Below are 10820 nucleotides of genomic sequence, written 5' to 3'. Positions count from 1 at the left end.
CAGAGGCTCGGCTTCTGTGAGGCTGAGCCCCCCCTGCCTGCTGGGCACTGGCGCCAGTTCTGCTGATTGGTGGGTTGCCCTCCCTTCTCAGGCGGTGCTGACTCAGCGTCTGAAAGGTGGTTCCCACGAGTTCATGCCTCTCTGGGGGCCAAAGGTCATGCCATCCCTGTTCCACCTCGAGTGGGTCAGTGCCCAGGACCACTGACAACGAGGAGTGAATGGAGACTGAGGTGTCTAGTCCACCCGCCCCAGCCACCCAGCAAGCCCTGGGGAGTCTTTTCTGCTTTCTAAACGTAAGCCGCCCCAACTCTGGCCTGGCTTTCCACTCCCAGAAGGTTCCAAGTTGTTAAAGTTATCAATACTTTGTTTTTATTTTAAAACAGTGAAAAGAAAAATAAATATCTTTGGAGAATAAGAATATAGGGGTAGGGTGGGTAGTGGGGCTGGAGACTTGGGGGTGTCCCGGCTTCAGTGGTCTTGCACGGGGGTGCGGGGGGCCTGGGGTCCGCAGGCTGGTTTCTCCCAGGCCAGGCTCTGTCCCGTACCCGCTGGGAGGTCTGGGGGCTCCACCAGCCTCGCCTGCCCAAGGCTCCCAGGCTGGGCGCTGTGTCAGCGGAACCCTCCCGAGGATTAGGCCCCTGGCGCCTGCCTGTGTCCGGAGCACACGATTGGACAGGCAGATGGAGCAGGAGGCACCAACCACCTCAGCAGGCTCTTCTGCTGGCTGGCCCAGCATGGTGCCCACAGCCTCAGTGGTGACCCATGTCCTCCATGCCCACGCGGCCCCAGACACCCAGCACGAAGCTCTCGATGTCACACTCGTTGGCTCCACGTACGATGCGGAAGTGGCCCCTCTCGCCCCAGGCTGGGCCCCAGGAGTTGGCCGCGGTCTGGGAACAGGAGGGGCATGAGCAGGGGCATGGAGAAGCAGGGAAGGGGGTGGGGCAGGGGACAGCTGCTGCAGGGCCCGCAGCGCAGAGACTCACCCAGTATTTGAGCGTCCTCCCGTCAGGAAGTGACTCCTCTCCCCACCTGCGGGCCAGAACCGGGCAGGGCCAAGGGCGCTGATTCCACCTGCTTGTAGGGGCTCCACCCCCAGGTCTGCCCTGTCTGGGCCCTGTTGCCTTCCGTCACTGGGGTGCACCCTTAGGACCTGGGCAGGTCTCTGTCCCTATGTGCACCTGCCTCGGCCTCCACATCTCTCAGTCTGTGCCCACGCCCAGTGTGGGGAAAGGCACCGGAAGGGATCATTGAGGGGTGAGCAGAAAGGGGGTATGTGGACCTCTGGCCTCCAGGGACCCCCATCCTGGACCATTTCTCTGGAACCTCACACTTCCGCCTGCCCTTCCTCCTCACTTGGGCAGCCAAGGAGACCAGAAGGAAGAGCCTCGGAGAATGTGTGTAACTTAGAGGCCCCAAGCTCCCACTGCAAAGAGCATTTCACTGTCAGGACGGCTGAAATCGGTGACTCCGACCCCTGCTGTTATTATCTCAGGTGGGGAAACCGGAGGCCGGGAGTGAGGTGCTGAGCCAGGCAGAGTTGAGAACAGGTGCTCAGATGGGGAGAGGTCGGCACCTCCTGGACCCTCGTCTGTGTGCCCTGGGAGTGATTTTGTCTCTGCGTGTAAGGGAGGAACAGTCCCTCAAAAGCCTTAAAGGGCACCCAACTCTTGGTGTGACTAGGGTAAGTCCCTCCTCTTTTTGAGTCTCAGTTTCCTCCTCTTCGAAATGGCGCTTTACAGGGAGATGGTCTGGATTCAAGGCAGGCTCAGAGGCCCCAGTGTAAACCGCTGCCCCCGCCCCTCCGCCCCCCAGAGTCCCTCACCCTGTGATCTTGACGGAATGGGTCCCATGCCGGCGGTACTGCTCTGGCCTCCCCAGGCTCACTGGCGTGTGGCTGTAGATGCCGCCCTGGTACAGGAAGAAGTCCTCGTGCACCTCCATGAGGGCTGTGGACGGAGGTCAGAGAGCACCGGCTCAGCCCGTGAGCAGTGGCGCCGAGGCCCTAGTGGAGATTCATGGCCCGGCTCCAGGGCCTCTCCTACCAAGGATCTAGGTTCCCCACTGGGTGCTGCCAGAGGGGAGGGGCCGTGGTCCCTCCACTCCCAGCCTGCGTGGACCTGCTGCCCAAGCCGTGCAGACCACGTGTGCTGCTGCGCCCAGCCTTAAGCAGGTACAAGCTTCTGGAATCCGGGAGCGGGCGGAGGGGTGCTTACCTTGGACAGGGCCGTTCTCCATCAGCTCCTTCATGATCTCCTTCTCCTGGAGGGTGGGAGGTGGGGAAGGGAGTGTCCATTAGGGGTGAGGCTCCAGCCTTTGGCCGGGCCTCCAGCTCTCTTCCTGTGCCCCCTCACCCACGTGCAGACTTACATTGGAGCCAAGGCGGTAGGCAGGAGTGACCTGATAGATGTCATTGGCATGGGCATGGTGATTGGGGCAGCGGGCAGTGGCCTGGCGCTTGCCCCGCCCCATGGCCCGGCTGTGCATCATGCAGCGGGGCGCAGGGGCGGTCTCAGTTCGGTCCCGGCCCAAGAACGGGTAGCAGTGGTCAGACACCACCCTGGAGGGGCAGCAGGAGGGAGCAAGGGCCGAGTGAGCTTGGCTTTTCCTAAGGCCCCAGCCCCACGCCCCCTCTCCTGCCTGCACCCCAGCTGCTGCTCACCCTCGACGTCGCAGGAACCACCAGGCACCGTCGAGATGCCCACCTTGGCAGCCCTGCTGGTTGCGCTTGTCACAAGACAGCAGGTTCTGGGGTGACAGGACAGGCGTCATGTGCCCCAGAGAATGGATTGAGACTCGATCGGACGCTACGGCTGGCGGGAGGAAGCAGAAGGTGCTGTCAGAGCTCTGGCCTTGGCCCTCGCTCCCCACTGAGCCGGCCCCTGTCCTTGGACGTACCCGCTGTGGAGAAGGCCCAGGAGCCCGCACAGTTGCCCTGGTCAAGAGGCTCATGAATTAGATTGGGCCACTTCTCAGAGGCCTCAAAGGCTGAGGGCAGCACCTCCCCTGGAACCAGCACTGTCTGCAAGGCAAAATCACTCAGTCCGCCTCCTGCTCCTGCCCGGCCTCCCCGCCAGGGCCTCTTGTTACAGGTAAGAACTGAAGGCACCAAGAAAAAGTCCAGGGCCTTCTGCAGTTTGACCTCGGGCCCTCCCGCCGTGGAAGGGTTCCAGCACCCTCTGCATGGGCTCAAGTGGAAGACCCCTGCACCGCTGGGGCCTCCCCAGTGTCAGGTGAGGGGAGACCAGTTCTGTTTTGCAGGGGAGATGGCTGAGGCCAGGAACAGGGAAGTGGCCAGGCCAGAGTCGCCCTGCTTCTCATCCTCAGCCCCTGCCGTGTTCTTCTGCACCTTCCAATCTGTAGCATCCTCTTTCCCACCAGGACCTTGGGCCTCAGGCCGCAAAGGGCCAGGGAGGGAAGAAGCAGTGAGGTCCCGTGACCCGGCAGGCTGCCAAGGCAAACAGCAGGAGGCAAATAGCAGAGGCCCCAGGGAGTAAGGACTCGGGCAGCCTTGAGCTGAAGTCCCTCTTCCGGGAGGGCCTGTCCGGCCAGCCCCTGCCTCCTCCCTGCCCACCACTGAGCGATGGAGCCTCCAGCAGGAGCCCCAGCCTTGTCCTGCTAAAGTAACCCTTCCTCAGCCTTTGACTGTTCTGGGTCTCGTTCCCATTTCTCCCCAGAAAGGGTCCCACTAGTGGGAAGGGAGAAGCCCCCTCTTCCCTTGGGGTTCCTCTGAGCTGTTTCCGAGAATTGCTGCTCTCTGGCCAGAGCCAGGGGAGTGTCTGTTTTTCCCTTCCCAAAATACCAAGGTGACCTCCTGGCCCCCTGGGCCCTGACCCAGCTGGGACCAACAGCATTTTTTCCAGTCTGGGGAGGCCAAGAAAGGGCCAGGGCTGGAGCCACAGCACTCAGAAACTGAGCAGCGGTGCATTTTCTAGTGTGGCACCTCTTGTTATGGGCAAGAGCTGAAGGCCCAGAGAGGGAGAGCGACTTGTGCAGCATCACACAGCGTGTTGGAGAGGGACCAGGCCAGGCCCTCAGACATACAGGGCACAGGGCGCCAGGATCCCCGGGGTCCTAGGCCATGAGATGGTAGGGATGTGGGCAAGAATGGACATACGTGAATCTCATTCATGTTGGCGACGGAGGAAGACGGACGGATGGTACCCAGGCGGTAGCGGATGCCCTCATCCAGGGTCATGCCCCAGAAAGCGCTGTGGTTCCCAGCCCGCCACCTGCAGGAGAGGGGTGGAAGTGACAGGCTTGCTAAGGCTGGGGGTTCCGGAGTTATGCGCCTGTGCCCGGTGCGGGGGGGGGGGGGGATGTGTATGGGCAGAGTGCGCACACAAACGAGGCCGGAGTGTGGGTGTGCCTGGGCGCGCATGCGTCTGGGGCGGAGTGTGCGTGTGCCTGTGGGCCCGCCAGCGCATTCCAAGACCTCTCACCCGTAGTTGCCCTGGTTGATGGCGTCGATCATGTCTCGGTCCACCAGGCATGGCTGCTGATCACACTCCCACCGCCCTTTCTCCTCGCAGGTGCTGGGGGACAGCAGGGAAGGAAGACGTGAGGGGGTGCTGGGCAGCCTCTGAAGGGAAGAGGCCTCGGAGGTCAACAGGGGCCTGAGGTTCTGTACCAGTGTCCATGGCAAAACCCTTAGATGATCCCACCAGCCTGGTGGTTTTAAATGTCAGCTTCAAGTTCACAATTCTCAAGTTTGTATCTGGCCGGATCTCTCCCTAAACTGCAGCTTCAAGAACGTCACTGATACTCAGCGTCACCATGGGTGTGTCTAATAACAGGTCAAATTTAGTACATCTCTAGTAGAGTTCCTGGTCCCCCCCCATCCCCCGCATGCCTGCTCTGCCCACAGTCCCCAGAAAACGGCCACTCCATCTTTCCCGGAGCTCAGGCCAAAAGCCTGACTCTCTCTCATTTGCTGATCCAGTTCATTGGCAAGTCCTGATGGCTGTACCTTAAAAACCCACCCACAATCCAAACCACGTCTCGTTCTTTCCTGCAGACCCTGTGGTCCAAGCACCTTCACCTGGATTCTGCTATAGTCTCCTCACTCCTCTGCCCGCCGCTGCCCTGCCCGTCCCTCCGGTGTATTTTTAACAGAGCTGCCAGGGATCCTTGTTCAACCAAATTATATCATGTCATTCCTCTGCCCAGAACCCTCTCCTGGCTGCACATCACAGAATAAGAGCCAAAGCCCCTACGATGCCAGCAAGGCCCTGCACGATCTGTCCTCCCGGCCCCTCTCTGACCGCTTCCCCTCAGTGCGGGCTCCCGAGGCCCCAGCCGGCTGGCCCTCCAGCGGTCCATCCCAGCTGTGCGCCTGCCCCAGGGCCTTTGAGCTGCTCTCCCCATGGCTCCCTCATTTCTTCCAAGTTTTCATTCGAATGGCACCGCAGGGAGGCCTGCCCTGGCCACCCTATCTTACAATTCAACATCCTCTACTCTTCCTATCCCACTTCCCTGTTTCGTTTTCCCCTAGCACGCCCCCACTGCCAGACATACTGCATATTTAGATATTTATATTGTTTATACCTGTTTCCTCATGGGCTCTAATGTCCTTGAGGGCAGGTATTATTTGATATTTCAGTGCCTACAAAGCCTAGCACAGAGTAGACACCCAATAACTGTTTGTTGAATGAATGGATGAGGCCGCACAGCAAAGCGACTGCGCATGGATTCTGAATTCAAGTCTGGGTCCCAGTCCTAGCTGACCAGGCACGTGGCCTCAGGTAAGTTATTTAAACTACTGGCTGTAAAATGAGGACAATAATAGCACCGCCTTTCAGGAATGCAGTGGCAGGCTTGCAAAGCACTTAGTGCAAGGCTGGGCTCCAGAATTGTTATCCGCCATTATTGTTCTCCTGACAGGAACCCCGCCCCCGCCCCGCCCCCTTGGAGTTTCAGGCTCAGACCCAGCTGGCCCTCTGACCGCCCCTCCAGGCGGGTGAAAGTCATCCCAGGCTTCCAATGGCCAAGCGGGCTTTCCCCAAGCCTGCTCCTCACCTAACACTCTCAACTCAGATACAGCCCCTACCCACAGGTGTTTAAGCCAGAACTCTGTGCGGTCTGTGGGGCCGGCCCCACCCCCACCCCCACGCCTCCTCAATCAGCAGGTCCAGGAAGTCACAGCAGGAAAGGCTCTGAGTCCGTCTGCTTGTCACCCCTCCGCTGTCACCCAGTACTGCCGTCCTTCCTCACCTCCTGCCTGGGCCATTATGATGGCTTCCTAACCAGGCTCCCTGCCTTTCTATGATCCTCACCCCTCCCCCGACACCGCTTTCTGAAGCCAGAGAGATCTCTGAAGAACAAACACCAGACTGTGAACTCTCTGAGTGGCTTCCCACGACACTTGGAACAAGGCACAGAATCCTCGCCGTGGCTTGAGAGACCCATGGGCAGTGGCCTGCACCCTGCGCCTCCTGCGGCCCCTCCCCATGTCACAGCTCGGGCTGCAGGGAGCTGGGGACCGCCTCTGGGCCTTCCCACAGGCTCTCCCTCCCACATTCCCTCCTATGCCTCTCATCTCCCTGTGCCAGCAAAAACGTCCTTTCCTGAGTGGCCTTCCCTCGCCCCCACCCCATCCTAAACTAGGATTCCCTCCTTATTTGCTGCTTTCCCATCACACCTGTCAGAGGTTAAAGTGATAATGTTTGTTCGTGTGTCTGGTTCTTCACCACTAGGCTGGGAACTCCAGTGCAAAGGACAAGGACCTGTTTCGCATTCTGGCTGCACATAGTAGGTCTTTACAAGGTACGTGTGCCCTGACCAGTATGGCACATTGGTTGGGTGTCATTTCACGAAGCAAAACATTGCTGGTTCAATTCTTGGGTTGTTGGTTCAGTCCCATGTTGCACATGAGAGGCAATCAATCGATCAATGTTTCTCTTCTCTTTTTCCCTCCTGTCCCCTATCTCTAAAAATAAACAAGTCTTTTTAAAAAATTGCCCTGGCTGGTGTGGCTCAGTGGATTGAGTGCCAGCCTGTGAACTGAAGGGTCGCCGGTTCTTTTCCCAGTCAGGGCACATGCCTGTGTTGCGGGCCAGGTCCCCAGTAGGGGGCACATGAAAGGCAATCACACAGTGATGTTTCTCATTCCTTTCCCCTTCCCTTCCCCTCTCTCTAAAAACAAATAAAATCTTGAAAAAAAATAGGTGTCCACTGAACACTTGAATTCTATGAATTCTCCGACGCTTTTACAAGCTCATAACTCTATTACAGGATGCTAAATTGCCTCCTTCGAAGCCTGCCCCAGGCTCCCGCCTCCGATGTTGCCTTTTAAGGAGGCTCAAGAGGAAACAAGACCCAGTATGGCTGGACTCCCCAGTCCCAGGAGTGGGCGGGCACTTTCAGGGAGGGCCAGAGGAGACTGCAGGGGAGGGAGGCTCCCCCTGTTCTCTTTTCCCGCAGAGTCTCGGGAAGCATCCTTCATCCCTCGAGGGCTCACACAGCCCAGAGGCCCGCAGGCACTGCCTCGTACCCTCAGGCGCCAAGCACACGGAACACAGCTGTCCAGAGCTGGCCTGGGGGGCAGGTAGTAAGCTGGTCAGTCCTCCGGCCACCTCCTCTTTGCCCCCAGGGCTGCTCAACCAGGTCTAGACTGGACTGGTGACAGCAGGTCCCAGTATTCCGGAGGGGGACTGGGGTGGCCAGGCCCCAGGGACAGGTGTGAAGAGACTGTTAACCCCTTGGCGCCCAGAGGCATCCTATCAGGACCAGCAGGAGCATGCAAGCGCTGAACACACACATACAACACACACACACACACACACACACACACACACCAAGCACCCCTCACACCAGTGAGGCAATGGAAACACTTATGTGTAATGCATTCCAAAAACTCTCCTTCTCCCTGGGGCCTCCCAGGCAAAGAGGGCAGGGGTGGAGTGGGTGCAGTGCCTCCTCCTCTAAGTCACAGGGTCCCCGTTATTTCCATTAAGTCATTCAAGGCTCCCTACCCAACCCTCTTCCCCTTCCCATCTCAGGCATCCGATTAAAGTAGGGGGCACGTCTGACCCCTTCATCCTCTCGTCCAGAATGGTGGGGGTGAAGGAGGGAGAGGGGCCGCATTCCAGGGGAGGCCCCAGTACAGGCTGGCTGGCCTCCCGCTCAGCCATCCCTGACCCTCATCCGGTCCAGGGCAGCGGATGCTACAGTCAGAGGTTTCCTTCCTGGCGCCCCCTTCTCAGCCTCTGGTGACAGGGAGAAAGGTCGGAGGGGCAGTGGTAGCCCAGCCCACACCAGGAGGTTCCAGGAATGACTCCCAGCTCAGGGGCCGCACCTGGAGTCCGGTGTCCGTGGTTGGTCACCCTTGGGGAATGTTGTTAGAATGCTGTTTACATAAGTTGACATAGTGTAAAAACTCCCATGTGTCACATGAGAAAACTGAGGTTCAGAGAAGGGAAAGGACTTGTTCCCAGCATGTGAGTGACAGGAACAGGGTTGGAACCTGGTCCGTCAGCCCTGGAGCCCACAGGGCATGCCTTCTCCAAGCTCCAACTCACCACCGGTTGCAGTTGTCCCAGTAGGTTCCCAGGACTGGATAGACTCTACCTTCGTGCACACATCCTGGTGGGAGGGGAGGGAAGAGGAGAGATGTGGCTGAGGTGACCAAGTCCTCAAAGGTCAGCTGTCTGGAAACACGCACGCACACATCCCAGCCCTCTCTGACACTAAAGTCAAACCATAACTTAAGACACCTCCTGCAGGGCCACACGCCACCTGCTACTTAGGAAGTTCATCAGTGACTCCTCCTTAGATCCTTCTTGCTTCACTTGCTGCCAGGCACAGCACTGCCTGGGTCCTTTGCATCTGAATGAGTTGGAGCTTGGAGATGGGAAGAGGGGTGGGGGTGCATGGAGAATCTGAGGCCCCGGAGAAGGCAAGAGGCTTCACTAAACTAATACAGCACTCGGGGATGATAACCCAGGTGTGCAACCAATCACCCACAGTCCCAGGACACTGGGGTAAGAAATTCAAGTATTCTCCTACTGGACAAGCGCATGGCAAAGGAAGGTGGCAAGGGCTGAAGGCAGGGACAGATCTGACCCACCTCCCAGGTGTGACCAGCCACTGCAGGGGCTGAGAGCCCTGGGCAAAGGCAGAGGAATGGCTCGGTGACCCTGACCAACCCCTGTGCACTTTATCAGCCCGAGGCTGAGTCAGCGGGCGGGGCCATCACCTTCCATCTCCGGAATATGGAAACAGGACTGGGAGAAAGGGCAGGTTTCTCCCGGGCCAGCTTAAAACCCTGCTGATCAAGGATCTTCTCTTTCAGTTTTGCTGCAGAGATTCGAGCTAGACAAGAGTGGGGACTTCCTAGGGGCACAGACAGTGGGGTCTCTTTTCCACATTCTACAAAGTGTCCCCTGGAAAGGTCAGTGCCATTGGCCTTGCTCCTGAACCTTGCTGACTTTGGGGCCAAAAAAGCAACCTACCCCTCGACGTCTGGTACCCACCTTGGATGGGGGGGATAGGGGGTGGCACGCCGAGGCAGAAGTCCCAGAAGTCCGGGCAGCAGTCGGAGATGGTTCGGTTGCAGAAGAGGTCACAGTAGCAGGTGGAGCCCAGGTAGGGCAGCGCGCAATGGTCGGCGCGGCCTCGGCAGCACAGGTCCTGCTCCTGGCAGTACCGGCCTCCTGCATCCCGGATGCCCCGCAGGTGCAGAGCGGGCGCGAGCTCCCGGCGCCCACGGCCCCGAGGGACTCCCAGTGCTGACTCAGCCAGCAGCAGCAACAGCAGCAGCCCCTGCGGACACCTCCACATGGTGCCTCCTGGGCCCCAGGGAGGGCAGAGGTCAGGGGTCCAAGGCGGTGGTCAGCAGAGACTCCCGGGCACCCCGGGGACGGATATCCCAGCTTCCTGCGACAGCAGGTCCAAGAAGGTGTAGCCAGATCAGACACCCTGACTCTTGTGTCCCCAGGCGGCACATGGGCAGTGGAGCCACAGGTCGTGTGCCTTGGCTTCCAGAGGGGAGGGGACGGGGCAAGAACGGGAGCCCCTCCCTGACTTGCCTGGGGAACTTCAAGGACAGGAGGTGGGAACCGTGGTATTCCCGGTGCTCCCCCACCCAACACCCATAGGTGCGACCAGAGGTCTCTCCTGTCCCAGGTCCCTCCGCTTCAGCCTCCATCCCTGATGTGGGTCCCCCTCTCTTCTGTTCTCCGCCGCGTCCCTCTGACCACTCCGCACTCCCTCTCTGCCGTCGGCCCTGTCCCTCTGCCTGCCCCCTCCTCCTCTCTCTTCCTCTGTCTACTGCACCCTCTCCCTTCCGAGCAGGGGAGCGCCCTACCTGATGAGGGGTGTGGGCTGGCCCTGGCTGCCCCACGCGCCGCCTCCGGACTCCTGTGACTGACTCCTGTGACCGCTGGACACTCAAAGTCAAGTGAGGAGCGCGGGGCGGGATCGCTGTTTTGTACCGCCCCACCCGCGGAGCCGCCCCGCCCGTCGGCAGAGGGCGGAGCCCGGCTCCCGCACCTGGGGTAGCCCCGTAGCTCGGAAGCCGGGACTCGTGAGGGGCGAGGTGAGCGAGTGCTTTTCTCACTGGGTCTCCGTTTCCTTAGGGGGCGGAACTCTGACCGAAGGAGAGCGGAATGTGGTCTGACACCGGTAAGGACTTCCCCGTGGGCGTCGCCGTGGGGCTCAGGGGCTCAGGGGGCTGGTGCGGAGAAGGGGAGCTAGGGGGCGGCGGAGCTCCAGGTTTTGGACAGAAGTTGGGGAGACCATGGGGAGGGCGCCGGCGGCAAACACCTCCAAGTCCCCTTCCGCAGCAGCCTCGGCAGTAAGAACAGCCGAGCGCGCACCCC

General features: G+C 59.7%; 1 protein-coding gene across 3 annotated transcripts; it reads right to left on the bottom strand.

Annotated features, from left to right (window-relative positions):
* Nucleotides 1-346: 346 nt before the first annotated feature.
* Nucleotides 347-10434, bottom strand: TINAGL1 (tubulointerstitial nephritis antigen like 1). Of its 3 annotated transcripts, none has more exons than XM_036025672.1 (12): nt 10307-10434; nt 9474-9876; nt 8520-8583; nt 4443-4535; nt 4118-4232; nt 2899-3022; nt 2663-2813; nt 2371-2560; nt 2217-2262; nt 1826-1949; nt 987-1032; nt 354-890 (listed from the first exon to the last, which is right to left on the bottom strand). In XM_036025672.1, exons 2-12 carry the CDS (start codon nt 9778-9780, stop codon nt 750-752), a joined length of 1401 nt encoding a protein of 466 aa, XP_035881565.1. In that variant the 5' UTR covers nt 9781-9876; nt 10307-10434; the 3' UTR covers nt 354-749. The 3 variants fall into 3 exon arrangements, with proteins under 3 accessions (XP_028369785.1, XP_035881565.1, XP_035881566.1); XM_036025673.1 differs by having other exon boundaries at nt 9474-9785; nt 10307-10389; XM_028513984.2 differs by lacking the exon at nt 10307-10434 and having other exon boundaries at nt 347-890; nt 9474-9782.
* Nucleotides 10435-10820: the final 386 nt, after the last annotated feature.

The sequence above is a fragment of the Phyllostomus discolor genome, chromosome 5, assembly GCF_004126475.2.
Source record: "Phyllostomus discolor isolate MPI-MPIP mPhyDis1 chromosome 5, mPhyDis1.pri.v3, whole genome shotgun sequence".
Taxonomy (NCBI): Eukaryota; Metazoa; Chordata; class Mammalia; order Chiroptera; family Phyllostomidae; genus Phyllostomus; species Phyllostomus discolor.
The sequence above is the reverse complement of the archived record's forward strand: the minus strand, read 5'-3'. Positions and strand labels throughout refer to the sequence as shown.

Bases quoted from the DNA above. Each gene is read 5' to 3' on its own strand.
- TINAGL1 (XM_036025672.1), bottom strand. From the start codon at position 9,780: ATGTGGAGGTGTCCGCAGGGGCTGCTGCTGTTGCTGCTGCTGGCTGAG. The intron at 4,536-8,519 runs GTGAGTTGGAGC...GCTGTCCCCCAG, and splicing joins TGGGACAACTGCAACCGGTG to CACCTGCGAGGAGAAAGGGC. The intron at 891-986 runs GTGAGTCTCTGC...TCCTGTTCCCAG, and splicing joins GGAGGACGCTCAAATACTGG to ACCGCGGCCAACTCCTGGGG.